General features: G+C 44.8%; 1 protein-coding gene across 2 annotated transcripts in view; it reads right to left on the bottom strand.

The window, feature by feature from the left end:
- The window catches only part of LOC140191110 (sterile alpha motif domain-containing protein 1-like), a 90,357-nt gene that overhangs the window by 12,514 nt on the left and 53,514 nt on the right, over positions 1-24,329 (bottom strand). Inside the window, exon 5 of one of the 2 annotated variants that reach the window (XM_072248213.1) lies at positions 10,145-10,191. The exons of the other annotated variant lie outside the window; for it this stretch is intronic. Coding sequence (XP_072104314.1) covers positions 10,145-10,191 — 47 coding nt within the window. The remainder of the gene's footprint in view (positions 1-10,144; positions 10,192-24,329) is intronic. 2 annotated transcript variants of the gene reach the window in all.

Genomic DNA, 24,329 nt, shown 5'->3' with positions numbered 1-24,329 from the left:
AATGCCTTGCTGAAGTCCCTGTAGACAACACCCACTGCCTTGCCCTCATGAACTTTCCTGGTAACTTCCTGAAAAACTCCTGAAAGATTGGTTAGACATGACCTACCACGCATGAAGCCATGCTGACTATCCTTACAACACACACAAAATGCTGGAGGAACTCAGCAGGCCAGGCAGCATCTAGTAAAAGAGTACAGACGACGTCTCAGGCCAAAACCTTTTGGCAGGACTGTTCTTACCTGCCTATACTGGCTATGCACCTCCTTTTCTTAATCAGGGCCTCAATATCTCTTGAAAACCAAGTTTCCCTATACCTGGTATCTTTACCTTTTAGTCTAAAAGGCACATACAAGCTTTGTACTCTCAAAAATTCACTTTTGAAAGCCCCCACTCACCAAGTACACTTTTGCCAGAAAACAGCCTGTCCCAATCCACACTTGCAGGTTTGGCTAAGTCGGCTTTCCTCCAATTTAGAACCTCAACTGTGGACCAGACCTGTCTTTTTGCATATTTAATGACATCGTGATCATTAGATGCAAAGTGTTCTCCTACACAAACTTCTCTCACCTGCCCTGTTTTATTCCGTAATAGCAGATCAAATATCGCATGCTCTACGTACTGGTTAAGGAAACTTTACTAAACACATTTGACAAACTCTATCCAATCCAGTCCTTTTACAGTATGGGAGTCCCAGTCAATATGTGGAAACTTAAAATCACCTACTATAACAACTTTATGTTTCTTGCAGCAGTCTGAAACTTTCTGCAAATTTGTTCCTCTAAATCCCTCAGACTGCTGGGTGGTCTGCAATATAGCCCCATCAATATGGTCATTCCTTTCTTATTCCTCATTTCTGCACCAGATGAGTTCTCCAGTCTGCCCTGACTGTGCACTGTTGTGACATTTACCCTGACTAGTAACGCCAGCCCACCTCCCTTAATTCCTCCCACACTGTTACACCTAAGACAATGGAACCCCAGAATATTGAGCTGCCAGTCCTGCCCCTCCTGCAACCAAGTCTCATTAATGGCTACAATATCATAATTCCAGGTGTTGATCCATGCCCTGAGCTCATCTGCCTTTCCCACGATATTTCTTGCATTGAAATATGTGCTGCTTAGGACATCAGTCGCACCAAGCTTAACCTTTTGGTTCCCGATTTTGTTTGAGGTCTGAACGACACCTGCATCCACAACCTCTCCGTTAACTGTTCTGGTACTCTAATTCCCATCCCCCTGCAACTCTAGGTTAAACCCCTCCGTGCAGTACTAGCAAATTTTCCCACTAGGATTTTAGTCCTTCTCCCGCTTGTGTGCAAACCATCTCTTCTGCACAGGTCCCACCTACCCTGGAAGGGAGCCTAATGCCCTCCCTCCTACACCAATTCCTTGGTCATGTGTTAAACTGTATAATCTTCCTAGCTCTAGCCTCACTAGCATGTGGCAATCCTGAGATCACAACCCTGGACATCCTGCCCTTTAATTTAGCACCTAATCCCTGAACTCAATTTGCAGAACTTCGTCACTCTTCCTACCCATGTCACTGGTACCTACATGAACCACAACTTCAGGCTGTTCACCCTCCACTTAGAATGCTGAGGACTTGATCCAAGATGTCCTGGACCCTGGCACCCAGAAGGCAACATAACCGTCCAATGATTTCATCCTTTCTGCCCCCCTAATTATGAAAACAGCTCGCCTCTTCTCCCCATCTTTTCTTCTGAGTCACAGAGGCAGACTCAGCGCCTAAGACTTGATCGCTGTGACTTTTCCCTGCTACACGACCCACAGTAGCCTAAGTGGGTTGTGAGGGGGATGGCCACTGGGGTACCCTGCACTGGCTGCCCCTTTTCACTTCCTGTCACACTGTTTCCTTTGTCCTGCACTCTGGATGCAACTACCTCTCTAAATGTCCTATCTATCACCCCTCGGCCTCCTGAATGACTGGGAGTTCATCCAGGTCCAGCTCCAACTCCTTAATACGGAGTGTTAGAAGTTGCAGCTGGAGGCACTTCCTGCAGGTGTAGTCACCAGGGACACTGGAGGTCTCTCTACCTTCCCACGTCCTGCCTGGCATCTCTACTGTTCTAACTGAGCAAATATAAAGGAGGAAGAACAAGAAATTCTGTGTGTGTGTGTGAGTGAGAGAGTGAGAGCGAGAGCACGCGCGCGTGTGTGTGTGTGTGTACAACTTTTTTACATTCTCTCAGCTGAAGCCTCGAAGAGCTAAGGCCTCAAAATGCCCACCCTAAACTCTGTCCACTCCAACAATGGCTGCTCTGCTTGCCCCTGCCTTACTTTAATTTGTTCTTGCCAATCAATCCCGAACGCTGATTGGCCGCTGCTCAAAGCACTAAATTGCTGCTTTTTCTACTCAATCGTCGAACCTGAGTGAACTACGTCCTCTCAGGTTTCTGATCTCTGATTGGGCGCTGCTCAAATCTCCAACCTGCTGCGTTGTCTTACACAGTGAATTATGGTGATCAGGAATGCATTGGCTAGAAATACATGGAAAGAAATTCTGCATTTCAAAAGGGAATCAATATGCATGTTCCATGCCTGTTCTGAACAGAAGGGAATTGGATATGTCACCACCCACTCTGACAGGCCTCCACTGCACCTGAATTTATAGTCACCATCATGGATGTAACAGTCTTCCCTCTCCCACTGGGCAGAAGGTGCAAAATATTGAAAGCACTCAAGGGCATCTTCTATCCCACTGTTATCAGACTCTTTTACAATAAGCCTCACAATCTACCTGGTTAAGATTTTCCACTTTATTGTTTACCTGCACTGTACTTTTCTGGTAGCTTTTAGAATTTATTCTGCATTATTACTGTTTTACCTTATTCTACCTCTACAGTGCGATCATTTGATCTGTACGACAAATCAAGCAGTTCACTGTATCTTGGTACAATATCTGTTGGAAAATATTGCAGGTCTTTAGGAAAGGAATGATGGTACTACAAAATTCTGCCACTAGGGGCTCTGGTGTTAGGAACCTGATGTACAAATGGACAACAACATACTGTACATTAGAATTCAAAACATAAAGAGACATCAAGTGTAAGAGCAAAGACCTGAAGAAAAATATGTGGGTTTGTTCAGCGATTTATAAAGGAAAGCTGGCACTTTACAGCATTTTTCACAACCTCATTAGGTTTCAAACTCGCAATCAAGTAATTTTTTAATGTACAGCTGCTGCTCGAATGTACACATTAAGGGTTCACGACAATGACCAGCTCATGCGTCAGTAACACTGACTGATGGATAATGCTGGCCTACACAGTGGGGAAAGTCTCCAAATCTTCAAATTCTGCAATGGAACTTCTACATCCACTTCAGAAGGCAGACAGGAGGCACATCTGGCAGTGCCATGCTGAGGTCAGCACTTTTGATAAACGAGGACACAATAAACAAATGCAGGAGAAAACCACTCAGCCCTTCAAGCCTACCCCAGTACTCAATCTGATCATGTATGATTTCAACCCCTCCCCCCAAAAGGCCTCACCTCCACTTCTGCTTCTGTTCCCACAGCCCTCAATTCCCAGATCTCTCAAAAATATGTCCATTTCTCTTTAACTAACCCTAATGATCTATGGCCCTTTGGGTAGAGAATTCCAGAGATTTATCACCCTTGGTGAAAAGTTCCCACACACCTCAATTTTAAATATTTGACCCCTAATGTTTTTCCTGCGTCCCCTTGTTCAACAGTCTCTCACTAGCAGAAACAATTGAACATAAGACATAGGAGCAGAATTGGGTTATTTGCCTCATTGAGTTTGATCCACCATTCGATCATGGCTGATCTATTTTCCTCATTCTCCTCCTTCCCTATAGTATTTGACGCCTTTACTAATCCCCTATCAAACTTCACTTTAAATATACTTATAACTTCTACAGTTGCTTGTGACAATAAACTCCACAATTTCACCACCCTCCGACCAAAGAAAAACCTCTTCATCTCCGTTCTAAAAGGACGTCCCTGAGCACTGAGGCTGTGCCCCCTGGTCCTAGACTGTCCCACTATTGGAAACATCCTCTCCACGTCCACCCCATGTGGGCAATTTCAATGAGATCTCTCCTCATTTTTCTAAATTCCAGTGAGGCCCAGAGACTGCAAGCACTCCTTCATATATCCCTTTCATTCATGCGATCATTCTCCTAAACTTCTTCTGGCCCCTCTCCAATGCCAGCACATCCTTTCTTAGATAAGGGGCCCACATATCCCCTCAGCACCTTACGTGTGTCAATAAGTTTACTAGTTATTCTTCCAGACTTCAAAGACCATAGTTATAATTTATTGTTTCTAGTCATTCATTATCAGACAACCATATTCTAGAAGTGTGAGGTGGTACACTTTGGAAGGACAAACTCCAAGGCAGAGTACAAAGTAAATGGCAGGATACTTAGTAGTGTGGAGAAGCAGAGGGATCTGGGGGTACATGTCCACAGATCCCTGAAAGTTGCCTCACAGGTAGATAGGGTAGCTAAGAAAGCTTATGGGGTGTTAGCTTTCATAAGTTGAGGGATAGAGTTTAAGAGTCGCGAGGTAATGATGCAGCTCTATAAAACTCTGGTTAGGCCACACTTGGAGTACTGTATCCAGTTCTGGTTGTCTCACTATAGGAAGGATGTGGAAGCATTGGAAAGGGTACAGAGGAGATTTACCAGGATGCTGCCTGGTTTAGACAGTATGGACTATGATCAGAGATTAAGGGAGCTAGGGCTTTACTCCTTGGAGAGGAGGATGAGAGGAGACATGATAGAGATGTACAAGATAATAAGAGGAATAGATAGAGTGGGTAGCCAGCGCCTCTTCCCTAGGGCACCACTGCTCAATACAAGAGGACATGGCTTTAAGGTAAGGGGTGGGAAGTTCAAGGGGGATATTAGAGGAAGGTTTTTTACTCAGAGAGTGGTTGGTGCGTGGAATGCACTGCCTGAGTCAGTGGTGGAGGCAGATACACTAGTGAAGTTTAAGAGCCTACTAGACAGGTATATGGAGGAATTTAAGGTGGGGGGGGTATATGGGAGGCAGGGTTTGAGGGTCGGTACAACATTGTGCGCCGAAGGGCCTGTAATGTACTGTACTGTTCTATGTTTTATGTATATGTTTTTCAAACTGCCTCCAATGTTAGTATATATTTCTTAAACGACAGGACCAAAATAAAAGTACCCTAAGTGTAGCCCCAGTAAAATTACATTTTGGGTTAGGTTTAGACATTTGTAATTTTTTTTTGCTTAGACATATTAACAGAGACAGGAATGCTACACACTGACCTAGGTTGGGACTACTGAAACTAGTAATAGTTACAGAAATCCCAACCTCTAAAATAGCACTCAATTTCAACTGTACGAAGAGAAGACAAAACACCAAAGTTATCGGAAAATGGTGATTCATGACATATTAGTAGTCGTCTCTACTGCTGGAAGGAGCTGCCTTGGTAATGCTTCAGTATACACTGCAGTGGCAGCATGAAACAGGCACAACTAACAAAGCACTAAACATACAAATTGATCAACTGGTCATCAAACCTCTGCTCTGCACAAATAACTTAGCCACTGTTTTGAAATCTATACTTCAGACTATAAAAATCATTTAAATAGTGGCTGAACAATCCTCCAGTTGTTTATAATTGAATTAAATATGCCTCTCTCTATATTGTTGCGTATATTGTCAATACTGGATGTCAAACCTCTGATGTGCACAAATAATTCAGCCCCAGTTTTGAAAGCTATAGTTCAGACTATAAAAAATCAGTCAAATATTGACTCAACTGTCATCCAATTGCCTACAATAGAATTAAATATGCCTCTCCCTGCATTGCAGTGTATATTAAGTCAATTGAACTGCAGCCAAAACTAGTATTAGGGAGTAATGTCTGCCACTTGCAGTACATGCTACAGAAACACAGCTTTATTTCACTCTGCTACAAAGCTGTCTTTGGTAATCAGTGATTAACTCTCAGATCCACCACCTGCAGAAGCAGGAAGTAAAAGATCAAAGGGTTCAGAAGCTTCGGGTAATTGTAGGTGATTCTCTTTGCCAGAGGAGGTATTGTGCAGCTGAACACACATTGCATAGAGATGCAACCCAACCAGAAACTGTACACAGCTGCAAAGAAAGGGATAAGAGGCAAAGTGCTGAAAAATATAGCCCCAGCAGTGCACTAAGAGTGCCATCAAACCAATGGTAGAGGAATGAGATGTGCTGGGTCTAAAATGGAGTAGTGCCGTGATGTTGGGAGGGGTCACAAAGATTAGCAGGGGATTTTATAAAGGAGCAGTTTGAAAACAAGGATGATAAATTTAGAAGTGAGACTTCCAATCAACTACTATCGGCAGCGTTAACAGTTGCTAGTGAACTGGACTATCAAATGAACTGACAAGCCGATCTGCTGAGCATAAAGTCAGGAGAATGTGAGGGGCAGTATTTGGCGGAGCAGCGTAGAGAGTCCCCTGACGGGTCTTCTCAGCTTCTTCCATTGCCTGAATCTGGAAAGCCACTGACGGAAAGGTGCGCAAAAATGTGTCCATCCTGGGCCCCTTCCTATTTGGATATCAGATTGGCTTGCTTGGCAAAGGGGTGGGGGGGCGGGGTGGTGAACTGGTATGATTCACGTTCTGGCTGGGCCGAACAACAGCAGGTTTAAGGAAGGATCACTGCCATTAAAAGGTGTGTGCCTTTCAGTGAATTCTGACTGGCACCATTGTCTGTCAATTTGGAGTTGATCCTAAAAATGAAGGACAAGCTGTTATTGTCTCTAATATATGTATAGATGGTGCAGCAGCCAATTTATACTGAAAAATCTTCTCCAGTCTACTGACTGTGAAGCATCTCCTGTAAAAGATGTAACTGCAATTCAAAGCCCTCTTTCTTGATATTCTGTTGAAGTATTGATCTAAACTGATTTGCAAGCTCTACATAAAAATGATACGGCCAAGTTTCTTAAAAAGGACCATCCACACTCTGGATAACCTCAATCATCTTTGAACAGAAAGGCGTCTCTTAATCTGCAGCAGTATCCACTTCATAGCTAAGGCAGATGTTATTCCAAACGGAAGGATTAATTAACCTTCCGGACTCCACTGAGCTAGTTTGATTCCAGTCTAATTAAAAGGTGTAGACTATTTTCTACACGGACTTGGGAGTCCTTGTGCAGGATTCCCTAAAGATTAACTTGCAGGTTGAGTCGGTGGTAAGGAAGGCAAATGTAAAGTTAGCATCATTTCAAGAAGACTAGAATATAAAAGCAAGGATGCAACACTCAGGATTTGTACACCATTGGTTAAACCGCACTGAGAGTATAATGAGCAGTTTTGGGCTCTTATTCTAGGAAAAGACGTGCTGGCATTGGAGAAGGTCCAGAGGAGACCTTCATGAGAATGATTCAGGGAATGAAAGGATTAACGTATGAGGAGTGTTTGAATGGCTCTGAATCTGTACTTGCTAGAGTTTAGAAGAAACAGTGTGATGACAGACCCAAGTGAGGATGATTAGGACCCAAACACGAGGAATTCTGCAGATGCTGGAAACTCAAGCAACACACATCAAAGTTGGAGGCGACACTTCACCCGTGAGTCGGCTGGGGTGATATACTGCGTCCAGTGCTCCCGATGTGGCCTTCTATATATTGGCGAGACTCGACGCAGACTGGGAGACAGCTTTGCTGAACACCTACGCTCTGTCCGCCAGAGAAAGCAGGATCTCCCAGTGGCTACACATTTTAATTCCACATCCCATTCCCATTCTGATATGCCTATCCACGGCCTCCTCTACTGTAAAGATGAAGCCACACTCAGGTTTGAGGAACAACACCTTATATTCCATCTGGGTAGCCTCCAACTTGATGGCATGAACACTGACTTCTCTAACTTCCGCTAATGCCCCACCTCCCCCTCGTACCCCATCCGTTATTTATTTTTATACACACATTCTTTCTCTCACTCTCCTTTTTCTCCTTCTGTCTCTCTGACTATACCCCTTGCCCATCCTTTGGGTTCCCCCCTCCCCCTCCCCCTTTTCCTTCTCCCTGGGCCTCCTGTCCCATGATCCTCTCATATCCCTTTTGCCAATCACCTGTCCAGCTCTTGGCTCCATCCCTCCCCCTCCTGTCTTCTCCTATCATTTTGGATCTCCCCCTCCCCCCTCCCACTTTCAAATCTCTTACTAGCTCTTCTTTCAGTTAGTCCTGACGAAGGGTCTCAGCCTGAAACGTCGACTGTACCTCTTCCTAGAGATGCTGCCTGGCCTGCTGCGTTCACCAGCAACTTTGATGTGTGTTGCATGATTAGGACCCAAGTGATGTACCCGAGACTAGAATCAAGACATGACGCGAGACTGAAATAAAGACAGGGTTCTAAACTTGATACTGCATGAGAATTCAAAGTAGAGCTGACGGATGAACACTGAACCTCACTTTGGGTGCTCTTTAAATATTTGAAATCCTGGCACCAAAATATGGCCACCAATTAGCAGGGCAGCCTGAATCTTTAAAGGAGCTGTGCCACCTATCCATACTTCAGAGAGTAAGAGTGTCGAAACTCTGGCACATGTCATGACAATGAGGGGGGAATCACATTAAAACCTACTGAATACTGAAAGGCCCAGCGAGAGTGGACATGGAGAGGATGTTACCTACAGTGAGAGAGTCTAGACTCAGAACAGAGGGATATCCATTTAGAACAGAGATGAGGAGGAATTTCTTTAGCCAGAGGGTAGTAAATCTGAGGAATTCATTGCCACAGACAGCTGTGGAGACTAGGTCATTGGGTACATTTAAAACAGGGGTTAATAGGCTCCTGATTAGTCAGAGTATCAAAGGTTATGGGAAAAGGCAGGAGAATAGGGTTGAGATGGAAAATAAATTAGCCATGATCTAATGGCAGAGCAGACTAGATGGGCTGAATGGCTCCAATTTCTTATGATTTAACCTTCTGCTTTCTTGTTTCAAAATTGGCTGAAAACTGCTGCTACAAATACCATGGCTGGGAGAGTACTAAAAGGATATAAACAAATTAAGCCAGCATTTAGCATCAGAGTGGCATCTAGTTCTGTGATTCTCTAAATGACAAAGGTCACCGAGGTCATTCCAGTGCTAATAGCATCTGATGACACATCACGCTGATAACATCAATTAGTTGCTTTTAATGCAATCTATATTAGGCACACTATTCCACTTCCAATAATAATGGCAATACTAAGCCCTTTTTAAAATGCTATTCCTCACAGTAATCATGATCAATGACAGAAAACATACACTGATAACTCCGTTGGTTCAATTTCCCTCTAATTAGAATGAATAGAATTGGATCAAAAGCAAACAAGGTGTTACAGAACACAACGTAACAAAAACTTGCTTATTTGCCATGAAACAAAACATGAATGTGTTTCCCTCAATAATGTAACACAAAATATGAAGGGATGTAGTTTCCCTCAACAGTGGTCTTGGACTGACTGGCAAGATGGCGCTAGTGACTGACGGCGACATCTTGCAGACAGCTTACAAAACTACTAGATACGCTTGTTCTTCTGAACTGGGATTGATTGAAGCCCGTATTTCCCTTTTAGGAAGGTATTTTTGAGCTGAATGATGATCTGGTACACTGTGATTTCCTGGGGGATTCGGAGCAGGGTGCAGATATGGCCGTCACTGGGGGTATGTTGCATCGATTCTGAATGCCGGAATACGAACCTGTGGTCAGCTCTATTAATTCTGTGCTGATTAAAACGCCGAGCAAAATTAAAATCGACGAGGACCAGAGTGGAAAATGAAAGGGTATTTAGTGCTGTCTGCCGGGGTTTGACCAGTCTCCCTCTTGCTGCTGCCAGTGGAAGGTGCAGGAGTCTTGCATCCCACACTGCAAGGTTCCATCACCTTGGAGGCTTGTGGTTCGGGGCTATGGATTCACTTTCAGCTGCAGTTTGATGGTTAATGTCCTCAGTGCTGAACCAGCTTGACGATTTGCACGATTTGATCAAGGTCTGCAGCCAGCAACACAGCACTAAACTGACTAACTTGGCTCCTGCATTGGCTTTACTCGCATCAAAAGCTCATGGCTGTGGTCTCACTTTTGGGGACTCTACAGTTTGATGTTTAATGTTTTATGTGTTGTTTGCGCAATTTGTTTTTTTTTCGCACCTCTGATGGTCGTGATGTGTGGAGGGGTTTCTTTGTTTTGCGGCTGTCTGTGGGGAAGACAAATCTCAATTAATGTACTTGAACTTTGGTTACAGTTCATTCTTTGTTCCAATTCTATTACACAATCGCATACAGGCAGATTCTGAGTTTTTTTATTTGTCAAGTTCATTTGCAAAACCAAACTGAATATCCATCCAGTCCAATTTATGGCAGCTCTTAACGTCAATTTGTTAAAGTTAGTACATATTAATTTCTCTTAATGCTGAAGATGAAAAAGCCCTCACTTGACTATGATCAAAAGCAAAACGTATATTTAGAGGAAAACAAGTACAGTGAATCAAAGATAATGAGAATTATATCTTGCATAGAATTACGACCTCGGACTGGGAGCAGCCATCTTACTCAGAATCAGCGAATTTTGTATCTCTGAAATATGACACAGTCAAATATGTGTATTTCTCCAATACACTTCTTACAGTAAAATGAACTAAAAAAGATATTCATTTTAAACAAAAATGAATTTTATAGCACATTTACATTTTCAGGCTGCATCAGTGTTTTAAAACTAATCAATTACTTTGTTAATTCACCTTTCTGTGACCAATCTGTGTGAAGGATAGAAATTTAAACCGCAGTGGAGAGGATGATTTCTCCTGTTACTGGCTAGAGGATATGTGTCAATCAGGACAGCGGCAGAACACATCCAAATTCTACCATGGGTACCTGGACATTCAGCTAACAGAATATCGGTGGAACATCTCATCACAGAACAACAGAGAAATAATTTGTGTTCACATTAACTTTTAATACAGTAAACAAAACCTAGGGCACATCTTAAAAGTGCTTTCAAATCAAAATTCATTGGGCCATAATACATTAGAGCAGATGACAAAAATTTTGATCAATGCAGTAGATTTTATGGGATAACTTAAAAGAATGAAGAGAAATACAGAGGCAAACAACTTAGGGATGGAACTCCATCGTAGGTGTGATCAAGAGGTCAGAATTAGAAGAGCAGAAATATCTAGTAAGTAATGGGGTAAAAAAAGAGTTACAGAGAAAGTTTGGACCAAGGCTACCCAGGATCTAGAAAAACAAAGCTGAGAGTTTTTAGAATCAAAGGGTTCCTCAGCTTGGAGTCAATGTAACGAGACTTAATGGGTAAACAGCATTGCCTTGAGATAGGACATGGGCAGCAGAGTTAACAACAAACCTCTGGAAGATAGAGCATAAGGGATACTAGTGAAGACTGGAGGTAATAAAGGCTTAGATTGTTGCGTTCTGTTGATCAGCAGAGACATAGGTGAATATTTCAGGGATTCCCCTAGTCTCCTGCAATGTATGTCTAACAAAAGACCCTTAGTTGGTGGGTCCCAGGATCGCAAGTTTATGCCAGTAGGAGGCACAAGAGCTGGTGAGTTGGTGATCTCGGACTGTGAGATCTGGAGTGTTCCATCATCGGCCAGTATGGGGGTCAATACTGAAGATCAAAGCCTGAAGGTTGATTGGAAGTCTGGAAATTGAAGCCTAGAGATTGGAAGCCCAGAGGTCTGTCCTGGGGTTGTCCGTGCATATGGATAGGTGGGAGTGAGGTGAGGGGCTTGTTCTACCAAGAAATGTAGGGATGCAATGTTGACACTTGTGGGCTGCCCCCAGCACATCCTTAGGTTGTGATGGTTGTTAGTGCAAATGGGACATTTCACTGTTTTGATGTACAAGGGATAACTACTGTAAGAGAATCTGATCCTGCTCTGCACGTACCCCAAGAAACTGCAGACTGTAGACACAGCTCAGAACATCACAGAAACTCTGTCCATACTTTTTGATGTCTCAGTAAAGAAGTCAGTATAATCAAAGAGCCCACCCACCTGGGATAGTCTCTTCCCCTTCTCCATCACGCAGAAGAATCAAAAGCCTGAAAGCATTTACCAGCAGGTTTAAAGTCAGGTCTACCCCGCTGTTTATCACATCTCCTTTGAAGCCCCGCAGCACCTCAAATGCACACCTTTTAATAATAGACATTTTGACCCTGGGAAAGATACCAGCGATTTGGATTGAAATGCCTATTCTATCTATGTCTCATAATTTTATAAATTCTATCACGTCTTCTGTCAGTCTTTGCCTCACCAGAGAAGACAACTCAAGTTTGTCCAACTTCTCCTTGTAGTACATGCCCTCTAATTCAGACAGCATGGCGGTAAGCCACTTCTGCACCCTCAACATGCTTTCTATAAATGAGGCAACCAGAACTGAATGCAATACTCCAGATGGAACCTAATTTTATAATGCTGCAGCACATCTTCCTAACTCTCGAACTCAATTCTTCAAAGACCAAAGTTCAGATTTATTATTAGACTACATACATGTCACCACATACAACTGAGGTTCTTTTCCTGTGGGCATACTTAGCTAATCTATAGAAAAGCTACTGTAAACAGGATCAATGAACAACAAACTGTGGAAATGCAGAAATCAATAAAGAGCATTAAATAACAAGATAAGAGTCCTTAAATGAGTGTAGTTATCCCCCTTTGTTTGAGGGGTAGTAACTGTCTTTGAACCTGGTGGTGCAAGTCCTGAGGCTCTTGTACCTTCTACCTGATGGCAGCAGCCAGAAAAGAGCACAGCCTGGGTGGTGAGGATCTTTGATGATGGATGCTGCTTTTCTATGTCAATGTTTCATGTAAACATGCTCAGTGGTTGGAAGGGTTTTACCCATGATGTACTGGGCAGAATCCACTACCTTTTGTAGGATTTTCCACTCAAAGGTATTGGCGTTCCCATACCAGACTGTGCAGTCAGTACACTTCCCACCACACATTTATAAAGGTTTACCAAGGTTTTTGATGACATGTCAAATCGTCACAGACCCCTGAAGAAGTAGAGGCTTTGTCATGCTTTACTTGCAGTAGTATTTCTATGATGGTGGGCACGTGGCCAAGTGGTTAAGGCATTGGACTAGCTACCTGAAGGTCGTGAGTTCGAGCCCCAGCCGAGGGAACGTGTTGTGTCCTTGAGCAAGGCACTTAATCACACATTGCTCTGCGATGACACTGGTGCCAAGCTGTATCCGTCCTAATGCCTTTCCCTTGGGCAACATTGGTGTTGTGGAGAGGGGAGACTTGCAGCATGGGCAACTGCTGGTCTTCCATACAACCTTGCCCAGGCCTGCGCCCTGGAGAGTGAAGACTTTCCAGGCGCAGATCCATGGTCTCGCAAGACTAACAGATGCCTTTACTTATTTGTATGATGGGTCTAGGACAGGTCCTCTGAAATAGTATCACCCAGGAATTTAAACCCTCTCCACCTCAGATCCTCCAATGGTTACTGGCTCATGGACCTCCGGTCTACCTGAAGTCTACAGTCAGTTCCTTGGTCTCATTGACATTGAGTGAGAAGTTGTTGTTATGACATCACTCAGCCAAATGTTCAGTCTCCCTCCTGTGTGCTGATTCATCACCACCTTTCATGCTGCCCACAACAGTGGCATTGTCAATCCTGTGTATGGTGCTGGAGCTGTACTTAGCCTCAGTCATGGGTGTAAAGCAAGTAGAGCGGGGGCAAGGTATACATCCCCGCAGTGCTCCTGTGCTGGAGATTGTGGGGGAGATGTGTTTGCCAAGTAATAAAGGCAAGCAGGCCTTTATAAAGTCCGCATGTGTCTATCAAGTAATAAAGGCAAGCAGGCCTTTATAAAGTCTGCATGGCAGTGTAGCACTTAGCTCAACGTGTCCCCGGTTCAATTCCCGCCGCTGTCTGCAATGTTTGTAACGCTCTCCTTGTGACCGAATGGGTTTCCTCCAGGTACGTTAACTGGCCATCGTAAATTGTCCCGTGATTAGGCTAGGATTAAATCAGGGGTAGCTGGGTGGTGCGGCTCGAAGGGCCTGTTCATCATTGTACCTTAATAAATAAATACGCCTTTCCCATCCTATCAACTTGCATGGCCTCTTTTGTGAGTTATGGACTTGGACCCCAAGATCCCTGGTACATCAACAGTGCTAAAGGTCCTGACATTAACTGTATATTTACCCTTTACCTCTGATCTCTCAAAGTGCAACACCTCACACTTGCCCAGGTTCAACCCCATCTGAAATTTCTCTGCCTGTATCTCCAACCGACCTGTATCCTTTGACAACCCTTCCTCATTATCCACAATACCCTCAATTTTTGTGTCTAACCCACTCACCCACGTCACAGATCCCTGTAGAACAACACTAGTCACAGTCCCCAGCAAGAATAAGACCCATTAACCATTGCCCTCCATCTTCCATGGCAATTTTCAATCCAAATAGCCAAGTCACATGCATCTTAATCTTCTGGATGAGCCTATCATGAGGGACCTTGTTGACTGCCTTACTAAGATTCATGTAAGTAACATCTACAGCTCAGAAACAAGAGAAAATCTGCAGATGCTGGAAATCCAAGCAACACACACAAAATGCTGAAGGAACTCAGCAGGCCAGGCAGCGCTTATGGAAAAAAGTACAGTTGACGTTTCGGGCCGAAACCCTTTGGCAGGACTGGTTTCTACTTTCATCGATCATCTTCACCACCACCTTGAAAAACTTCTACCGTGTAACATCTTTATCTTTAAGAAAATATGGGCTAAGGTCTGATGGAGTTTTAACAGTTCGGAAAATCTGCTAGCACAGAGGTCCTGGGTGTTCCTGAGTTTTGTATATCTAGATAAACATTAGCTAATATACCATTTGCTGCAGAAGGTAATTACTGACGGTAGATGGGAGGGGTGTGGTTACTCTTGCTACCTGGGTGTACATAGTCACACTTGCTCAGAAATAATCACGCTCATCACTAATTCCAAGTTATTTACAAATTAAGTGATGCTTATATTCATCCAAACAATGGCTCCAAAAATAAGGCACAGAAAGAGCGAGTCTAATCAAGACAAAAAAAATCACAAACAAAGGTGCAGTTCAGCCAAAGAAATTCAGTAGAGGACCTAGTGCAAGAGCAACACTTGGGCCATGGAGGCAGGATAGATAATCAGCTTATCAAATTCACAACTCCTAGCCAAACTTTAAATTCCTAACTCATTGGTTTAAAAATAAGGGAGCACTGAAAGTGTTGCAGTAAGTTAACTCTCACAGGTCATGACTTTGATCAGAATATGACACAACGGTTGGTGGTCCTGTTTGTTCTACGACAAAAAACAAGAGAGTCCTATAATTCTGAGGTTAAACAGAAAACTGTAACTTTGTGATTGCCCTTTACAATCACTTTCCATGGCAGATTATGTAACTTTTGTTTTATAATCACCATCATGACGTTAAAACACAGCAATAAAATTGAGCAGCATGATTTCACAAGGAACAATTTGACAAGTAGATATACAGTTATGACGACACAGAAATAAACCCAAGCGAAAACAACAGAGAACCACTGCTCCATTCAGCATAGCAATGTTACCATCCCCTTTACATCCACAAAAAAACTCATCCAAAAGATAGAAACATGAGGAATCCTGCAGATGCTGGAAATTCAAGCAACACACATCAAAGTTGCTGGTGAACGCAGCAGGCCAGGTAGCATCTCTAGGAAGAGGTACAGTCGACGTTTCAGGCCGAGACACTTCGTCAGGACAAAGGGTCTCGGCCCGAAACGTCGGCTGCACCTCTTCCTAGAGATGCTGCCTGGCCTGCTGCGTTCACCAGCAACTTTGATGTGTGTTGCTCATCCAAAAGATAAACCTTTTGCCTTTCCTCAATACTGCATTGGGAACATTAGCAGAAAACTCACACCCAGTCTCTGAGGTAGGATTTGAGTAGGATTTTTTCAGAGGAAGCCCAACGTGTGTATTTTACATTTTGCATAAAGGTACGTTTACATTCTGGAGACCGAAGAAACTGCAAATACTGCAACCCGGAGCAGCAAACGATGCACTCTGGAAACTCAGCGGGCCCAGTAGTATCTGGGGAGCAAAAGGAATTGTTGACCCTGCAGGGTCTCAATCTGAAACGTCAACAATCCCTGCTCGACCCACTGGGTCCCATTTATATCCTGGAAAATCAACTGGCAGCACTTTGCTTCTTTTTAATTACTACCTTCTTTTTAAACAAGAGTAGCTACAGCAAAAAGGAACGTCAGCACCCATTATTCCTTTGGAACGGCCTAAAAGCAGGGAAGAAATTATGTGAAGTTCCTTTTCTCTGACCCTTATACCCTCTGTGTATATTTAATAAAGCTAAGGTAATGGAGACTCTTGCATTTCATTTCACTTCACTGAACAAGTCGAGAGGTTAATACCCCAAACAGGTGAGCAATGTGTGCATCACACCGCCCACCTTGGCACCCGCCTGCCATTTGTCCCGCCTCCAGCCCTATGACATAAGCGGTCTGCCCATTCCCGATTGGCTACTCAAGCTGCTCCTCTGCCCAGGTGGACGCCCGACTGCAATCAGCCCGGTCGTCGCTCCAGGCGGCGGAAACACACACTGACGCGCCGCCGTGAAGGCAGTTGACGGCAAATGAGCCAAACCCGAGTTTGTCTTTTACCTCATGTGGCGTCAGTGCCCCCTTTCCCCTGGACCCCGCGGCGCTGCCCACTCGCCCTCGGACAGGCAGTCCTACTACCCCGCATGCGCAGCAGCACCGCACGATTTGCGCACGCGCAACGGCAGGAAAACTCCACGGGGCTTCGCCCACCGACAGCGTGATGACGTCAGGACGCACACAGCAGGCAAGGAGTCGAGGCGGGGAGCGCCCGTGCCCCTAGTGGAAGGGCTAGGTACTGCTGGCGGTGCAGAGACTGACCAGAGTTGTCAACTTCTTCAACTCTCGAAATAGCTATGGTTTGGCAAAAAAATAACTGCAGTCAGAACACAAACAATAATTATTACTCCCCCCCCCCCCCCCCAGAGTGCTGCTCCTCAAAATAAATTTACTTTTACACAGAGGCCTCCGGATACCTTTAAATAGTTTACAAGCACTGTCACCTTTAAAATGTAGGAAATGTGGGACTTAATCACAAGCATTTCTGTTCTGATGAAATAGGAGATGATGTGAAAAAAATTGGTAGAGTTGCAAAGAAAAGGATAGAGAGGGCAGCTGGGAAATTGGCTGCAACAGTGGCCAAAGAAACTGAATCCAGGCAAGTAGAATTTAGCCCAGCAAGTATGACAACTGCTATACTTGCCCTTACATCTCCTTCCTCACCAATACTCAGGGCCCAAAAGCAATCACTCAGGTGAGGTGACACTTAACACACAAGTCTGCCATTCATCTATTGTATCTGGTGCTCCCCTCTCCCTCCTCTGCTCTTTTTTCATTTCTATTGTTTCCCCTCTTAACCCTGCCCCATTCTCACCTGCTATCACCCCCTTTCCTTTCTTCCACTGTCCCCTCCAATTAGATTCCTTCTTCTTCAGCTCTTTACCACTTCAATCTATCCCCTGCCTGCTAGCTTCTTACTTCATCTCCCTCTCTCATCCACCATCTTACCCCTCACCTGGTCTCACCTACTATCTTGTATTCATTCCCCTCCCCCACCTTCTTAATCTGCTCCCTTGTTTTCCAGTCCTGATGAAGGATCTTGGCTCAGAAATCCAACTATTTATTCCCCTTCCTAGAGGCTGGCTGACGTGCTGAGTTCTTCCAGCATTTTGGAGCTTTGAGCACAGCCAATCAGCAATCAGAAACCTGAGAAGACGTAGTTCACTCAGGTTCACTGACTGAGTAGAAAAGGCAGTGACTCGCGGCAGTCTGGTGCTTTGATCAGCAGCCAATCAGCATTCTGAATTGATTGACAAGACCGTATTAAAGTAAGGTGGGGCAAGTGGAGCGGCCATTGTTGGAATGGTCAGAGTTAGAGTGGGGTTTTTTTTTGATGCCACAGCGATGAGAGGCTTCAGTCAGAGAAGGCAAAATAAAAAGCTGTGGGTCGAGTTTTTTAAATTGTTTTTCCTCCTTTATAGTTGCTCAGTTGGGAACAGTAATGACGCCAGGAAGAATCCTTGCAGGATGTGGGAAGGCGGGGAGTCCTCGAGTGTCCCCGATGACCACACCTGTGAGAAGTGCATCCACTTTAAGGAGTCAGAGCTGGAACTAGATCCACTCCGGATCATTCGGGAGGCTGAGAGGGTGACAGTTAAGGACCTATAGAGAGGCAGTTACACCCAAGGTGCAGGACACAGGAAGTTTAAACAGCCAGTGCTGAATACCCTTGTGGCCATCCCCCTCAACAACAGCTTTGGATACTGTTGGTGGTTGGGGGGGGTGGGGCGGGGGTTGTATGACCCAACAGAGGAAAGTCACAGTAGTCAGGGCTCTTGCACTGAGTCTGCCTGTGTGGCTCAGAAGGGAAGGCAGGAGCAAAGGAGAGCTATAGTTAGGAAACAAAAGGTTGAGCATGATGTGACGAATATCCTGAGCTGTGTATATTTCAATGCAAGAAGCACTGTAGGAAAGGCAGATGAGGTAGAGGCATGGATCAATACTCGGAATTATGAAATTATGACACTTGGTTGCAGGAGGGGCAGGACTGGCAGCTCAATATTCTGGGGTGCTGTTGTTTTAGACGTGACCAACCTGGATTGATTAAAGGAGAAAGAAAGGTGGCAGTACTAGTTAAGGAAAAAGTCATAGCAGTGCTCAGTCAGGACAGACTGGAGAACTCGCCTAGTGAGGCGCTATGGGTGGAATTGAGAAATAAGACGTTAACGGGGCTACATTACAGACCACCAAACAGTCTGAGGGATTTAAAGAAAGAAATTTATAGAGAGATTGCAGACTGTTGCAAGAAACACAAGGTTGTTAGAATAGGTGACTTTAACTTTCCATTTATTGACAGAGACTCTGATATTGTAAAAAGGACTAGTTGGAGAAAAGTTTGTCAAATGTGTTCAGGAAACTTTCCTTTAATCAGTACCTACAGTTGCAAGAAAAAGTTTGTGAACCATCTGCAATTACTGTCTTTCTGCATTAATTACTCATAAAATGTGCTCTGATCTTCAATCTAAGTCACAATAGTCAAAGACAATCAGCTTAAATTAATAACACACAAACAATTGTACTTTTCATGTCTTTATTTAACACGTTGTTTAATCATTCACAGTCCAGACTGGAAAAAGTATGCAAACCCTTGTATTTAATAACTGGTAGAACCTTCTTCAGCAGCAATAATCTCCACCAAGCATTTCCTGTAGCTGCTGATCAGACTTGTTCAATAGTGAGGAAGAATTTTAGACTATTCTTCCATTGAAAACTGTTTCATTTCATTAATATTTCTGGGATACCTTGCATGAACAGCCTTCTTCAGGTCATGCCACACATCTGACTTGGCCATTCCAAAACATGAATTTTCTTTTTCTTTAAAAAAAAACATTCTGTTGTTGATTTACTCTTGTGTTTTGGATCATTGTCTTGTTGCATTATCCAGCTTCTATTAAGCTTCAGGTGATGGACTATTACCCTGACATTCTCCTGTAAAATGTCTTGATACAATTTTAAATTCATTGTTCCCTCAATGAATGCAAGCTGTCCAGGCCCTGAGGCAGCAAAGCAGGCCCAAACCATGATGCTCCTTCCACCGTGCTTCACAGTTGGGATGAGGTTTTGGTGTTGGTGTGCAGTGCCCTTTTCCCTCCAAACATAGCAGTATGTATATCTGCCAAAAAGTTCAACTTTGTCTCATCTGTCCACAGAACATTGTCTCAGGAGCACTGTGGAACATCCAGGGTAGTCCTTTGCAAACTTGAGAAGTGCAGCAATGTTTTTTGGAGAGCAGTGGTGTCCTCCACGGTGTCCTTCCATGAACACCATTCTTGTTCACTGTTTTTCTTATAGTGGACACGTGAACAGAGCCTTTAGCAAATTCCAGAGATTTCTGCAGGTCTTTTGTTGTTACCCTTGGATTCCTTACCCACCTCCTTCAGCATTACACATTGTATTCTTGGTGTGATCTTTGCAGGATGCCTACTCCTAGGGAGAGTAGCAACAGTACTGAATTTCCTCTATTTCTCTTACTGTGGACTGATGAACACTCAGGTCTTTAGTAATGCTTTTGTAGCCTTTTCCAGCTTCATGCATCTCTAAAATTCTTCTTTTAAGGTCCTCCGAAAGTTGCCTTGATCAAGGCATGGTGCACATAAACAGATTTTTCCTGAGAAGAGCAGGTTCTGTCAGTAACCTGACTTCGTCTTTTTCTATAGGGCAGGGCACCTCTACAACCCACACCTCCAATCTCATCTCATTGATTGCAACACCTGCCTCCAAATAGCTTTTGTAGAAGGCATTACCCCAGAGGTTCACATACCTTTTTTGAACCTAGACTGTGATTGTTTAAATGGTGTACTCAGTACTGATGAGAAGTAGTACAATTGTTTGTGTGTTATTAGTTTAGGCAGATTGTGTCTATCTGTTCTTGTGACGGATGAAGATCGGACCATATTTTCTGAGTAATTAATGCAGAAAACCAGGTAATCGCAAAGGGTTCACAAATGTTTTCTTGCCACCGTACGTTCCAATGAGAGAGATGTCCCTATCTCTCTCTCTCTCTGCAGGCAAGCACATCATAGACAGGAGCTACAGGGAGGTAGTCAGCCCTAAGATGCAGGACGCAGGTATTTGGGTGACTGTCAGGACAGAGAAAGGGAATAGGCAGCCAGTGCAGGGTACCCCTGTGGTGATTTCCCTCAATACTAAGTGTAGCGCTTTGGATAATGTGGGGGAGATGACCTAGGCATTAGGGAGAAGCCACAGTGACCGGTTCTTTGGCACTGAGTCTGGCTCTGTGACTCAGAAGGGAAATGGGGAGAAGGAGATTTCATAATTAGAGGAGGTGTCAGGAGTTTCTGTGGATGTGAAAAAGAAACACAGATGGTATTTTACCTCACAGGTGCCAGGGTCAGGGATGTCTTCGATGGAGTCCACAGCATTCTAAAGGGGGGAGGGTGAGCAACCAGAAGTTGTGATACATATCAGTATCAATGACATACCTGGACGTAGGAAATGGAAGGAGGTCCTGAAAGGAGAATATAGGGAGTTAGGTAGAAAGCTGAAAAGCAGGACCTCCTGGGGTATTAATCTCTGGATTGCTACTTGTGCCACAAGCCAGTGAGATTAAGAATTGGATGATTTGGTGGATGAATGCATGGCTGAGGAATTCATGCAGGGTACAGGGTTTCAGATTTCTGGATCTTTGAGATCTCTTCCGGGGAGGGTATGACCTGTACAAAGAGATGGGTTACACCTGAACCCGAGAAGGACCAATATTCTTGCTGACAGATTTCTTAGAGCTGTTGGGAAGAATTTAAACTAACTTGACAGGGGAATGGGAACCAGTGTGATAGGGCTGACGATGGGGCAATTGATACACAAGTAGATGCAGTGTGTAGTGAGAGTGTGAGGAAGGACAAGCAGATGATAGGGCAAATTTGCAGTCTGTGCGGACCAGAGATAACATCTCCTCACTGACAATCAACACCGGCACACCTCAAGGATGTGCGCTTATCCCACTGTTCTACTCTCTCCACACCCACGAACGTGTGGCTAGGCACAGCTCAAACATCATCTATAAATTTTCCGACACAATTATTGTTGGCAGAATTTCAGACGTTGATGAGGAAGTGTACAGGAGCGATATAGATCAACTGGTTGAGTCGCGTCACAGCAACAGCCTTGCATTCAAAGTCAGTAAAGCTAAGGAAATGCTCGTAGACTTTAGGAAGGGGCAGTCCAGTCCCCATCGAGGGATCAGAAGTGGAAATGAAGAGCAGTTAAAGTTCCTGGGTGTCAATATCTCCCAGGATCTATTTTGGGTCCAACATATTGAAGCAATTACAAAGCAGCATGACAGTGGTTATATTTCATTAGGAGCTTGAGGAGAATTGGCATGTCACCAAAGATGTAGGAGCCAGAGGGGGTCATGGAGACAGGGAGAGGTGTAGGGGTCAGAGGGTGTTGCAGAGACAGGAAAGGATGTAGGGGCTGGAAGGGATCAACAGAGATGGAAAGCACTGTAGGGACTGGAGGGGCTGGAAGATGTTACAGGCACGGGGAGGCATGTAGGGGCAGGTGGGTGTCACAGAGACAGACAGCGGTGTAGGGGCCAGAGGGTGTCACAGAGACAGAGAGGGGTGTGGGTCGGGAGGGTGTTACAGGGAGGGGTGTAGGAGTCAGAGGTGTTAACAGACACGGGGAGGGGTGTGTGAATCACCATTGAATTTCTGTGTGTTGGTGACAACAGTAATCAATCATTCCCTATGTTTTTTTTACCCTACCAGAGTTTTCAACAGGGTTAGTCACAATATGCTCTCCATGTCATCCTCCAGCTAAGTACTGGCATAGATATGATGGCCCGAATGGCCTCCTCCTATGCTGTAACCATGTACATCCTAGATTCTCCCTAAAACCTGTTTTGATGAAACCTTTGCAATCATCGTTCCAGTGACACTGAAGGCGACAGTAACCTGCCTAAGTGACATTAACATCGAACATTATGAAATACTTTGAGCGGGTAGTCATGAAGCACATTAAAGCCTTACTCCTGGCTAGACTGGACCCTTTCCAGTTCGCTTATCACTTGAGTCGATCCACTGGCGATGCAATGGCCTCTGCCGTCCACTCTGTCCTGTCCCGCCTGGAAAATGGGGTCTCATATTCTAGGCTGCAGTTTACAAACTTCAGTTCGGCGTTTAACACCATTATGCCCCAGAAACTGGTGGGGAAACTGGGTCTCAACACTTCCCTCTGAAACTTCTTAACAGAGAGGCCACAGTTAGTCCATGAGGGCAGCAATGTTTCTCGTCCCGTTACGCTGAGCACTGGCTGTTCACACTGCTGACACATGACCGTGTCGCAGGATCCAGCTCGAGCCGTGTCGTCAGGTTTGCGGATGACACAACAGTGGTTGGCCTCATCAACAGTGATGATGAGTCGCAGTACAGAGAGGAAGTGGGGTGGCTGGTGTGAGAAAACAACCCTGTGTACATACATCTATTGACACTTCTGGACACATCTTCAGTGATGCTCCTGGAATCATCGGGTGTTTTGGGTCTTTCAACATCATATACCCTCCTCCAGCTGACCCAGCCGGGGCTGATCAGACCCCAGCTTGTGTCCAGATGGCTAGCTACTTATGACTCCATGGCTCCCCCCTTTTGAGCCACAGCCATCTTGAGGCCCTCTGCCGCATCGGTGGTACTGCAGACGGCTCTCCTCTTCCTCTCCCCCTCGGTGCCCAAATTGCTGAAGGTTCTAGCTAAGGAACGGGCTACGAATCCCCGACAGCCAACCTCCACTGGGAGACACCTCGCTCTCCATCCAGCCTGCTGGCAGTTGCTGACCAGTCCTGCGTATTTGGAGAGCTTCCTTTCAAAGGCCTCTTCCAAGTGATCTTCCCATGGGACTGTCAGCTCCAGCAGCACCACTTGCTTAGTAGAATCAGACACTAGGACAGTGTCTGGTCGCAGGGTGGTGGCTGCGATATGGTTGGGGAACTTCAGCTGCCTTTCAAGGTCTACCAACAGCTGCCAGTCCCTTGCAGAGGTTAGAATGCCTGCAGATGTTCTTTTGGCGGGTATTGGCTGCTCCCCAGCTCTGAGAAAGGCAATGGTCTGCTTGGAGGGTCGGGACCGCTTCGCCCACTCAACTCCTGCGCTGAAGGTGCAGATGAACCACCCCCTCGACAACTACATGGCTCCTCCCTAGAGAGAGTTAAGAGCACCAAGCTCTTGGGAATTCACATCACAGGTGATCTTACCTGGTCTCTTCATATCACTGCCCTGAATAAGAAGGTACAACAATGTCTCCACTTCCTAAGGAGATTGAGGAAAGCAAGGATTCCCCTCCTCTCCGCACCCCCCATTTTAACCGAATTTTACAGGAGCACCGACAGCATTCTGACAAGCTGTATCTCCATCTGTTAATGGGAGCAGCGGAGCATCGGACTGGAAGCCCCTACAAAGGACTGTGACAATGGCTGAGAGGATCATAGGGGTTTCCCTACCATCCATCAGGGACATTTATCAGGAGCGCTGAGCACATAGGGCCCTTAGTTTTATTAAGGATCCCACCCATCCATCCAGCATCTTCTCTGACTTTCTACCATCAAGCAGGAGATTCTGATGTATAAAAACAAGAATGGACAGGATGGGAAACAGATTCTTCCCTCAGGCCACTAGGGTCTTGAACTCCCTGCTGCATCGCTTTCAAAGTGTCACTGACT

The sequence above is a fragment of the Mobula birostris genome, chromosome 32 (assembly GCF_030028105.1).
Source record: "Mobula birostris isolate sMobBir1 chromosome 32, sMobBir1.hap1, whole genome shotgun sequence".
NCBI lineage: Eukaryota > Metazoa > Chordata > Chondrichthyes > Myliobatiformes > Myliobatidae > Mobula > Mobula birostris.
Note: the sequence above shows the minus strand (reverse complement) of the source record. Positions and strands in the feature narration are given on the sequence as shown.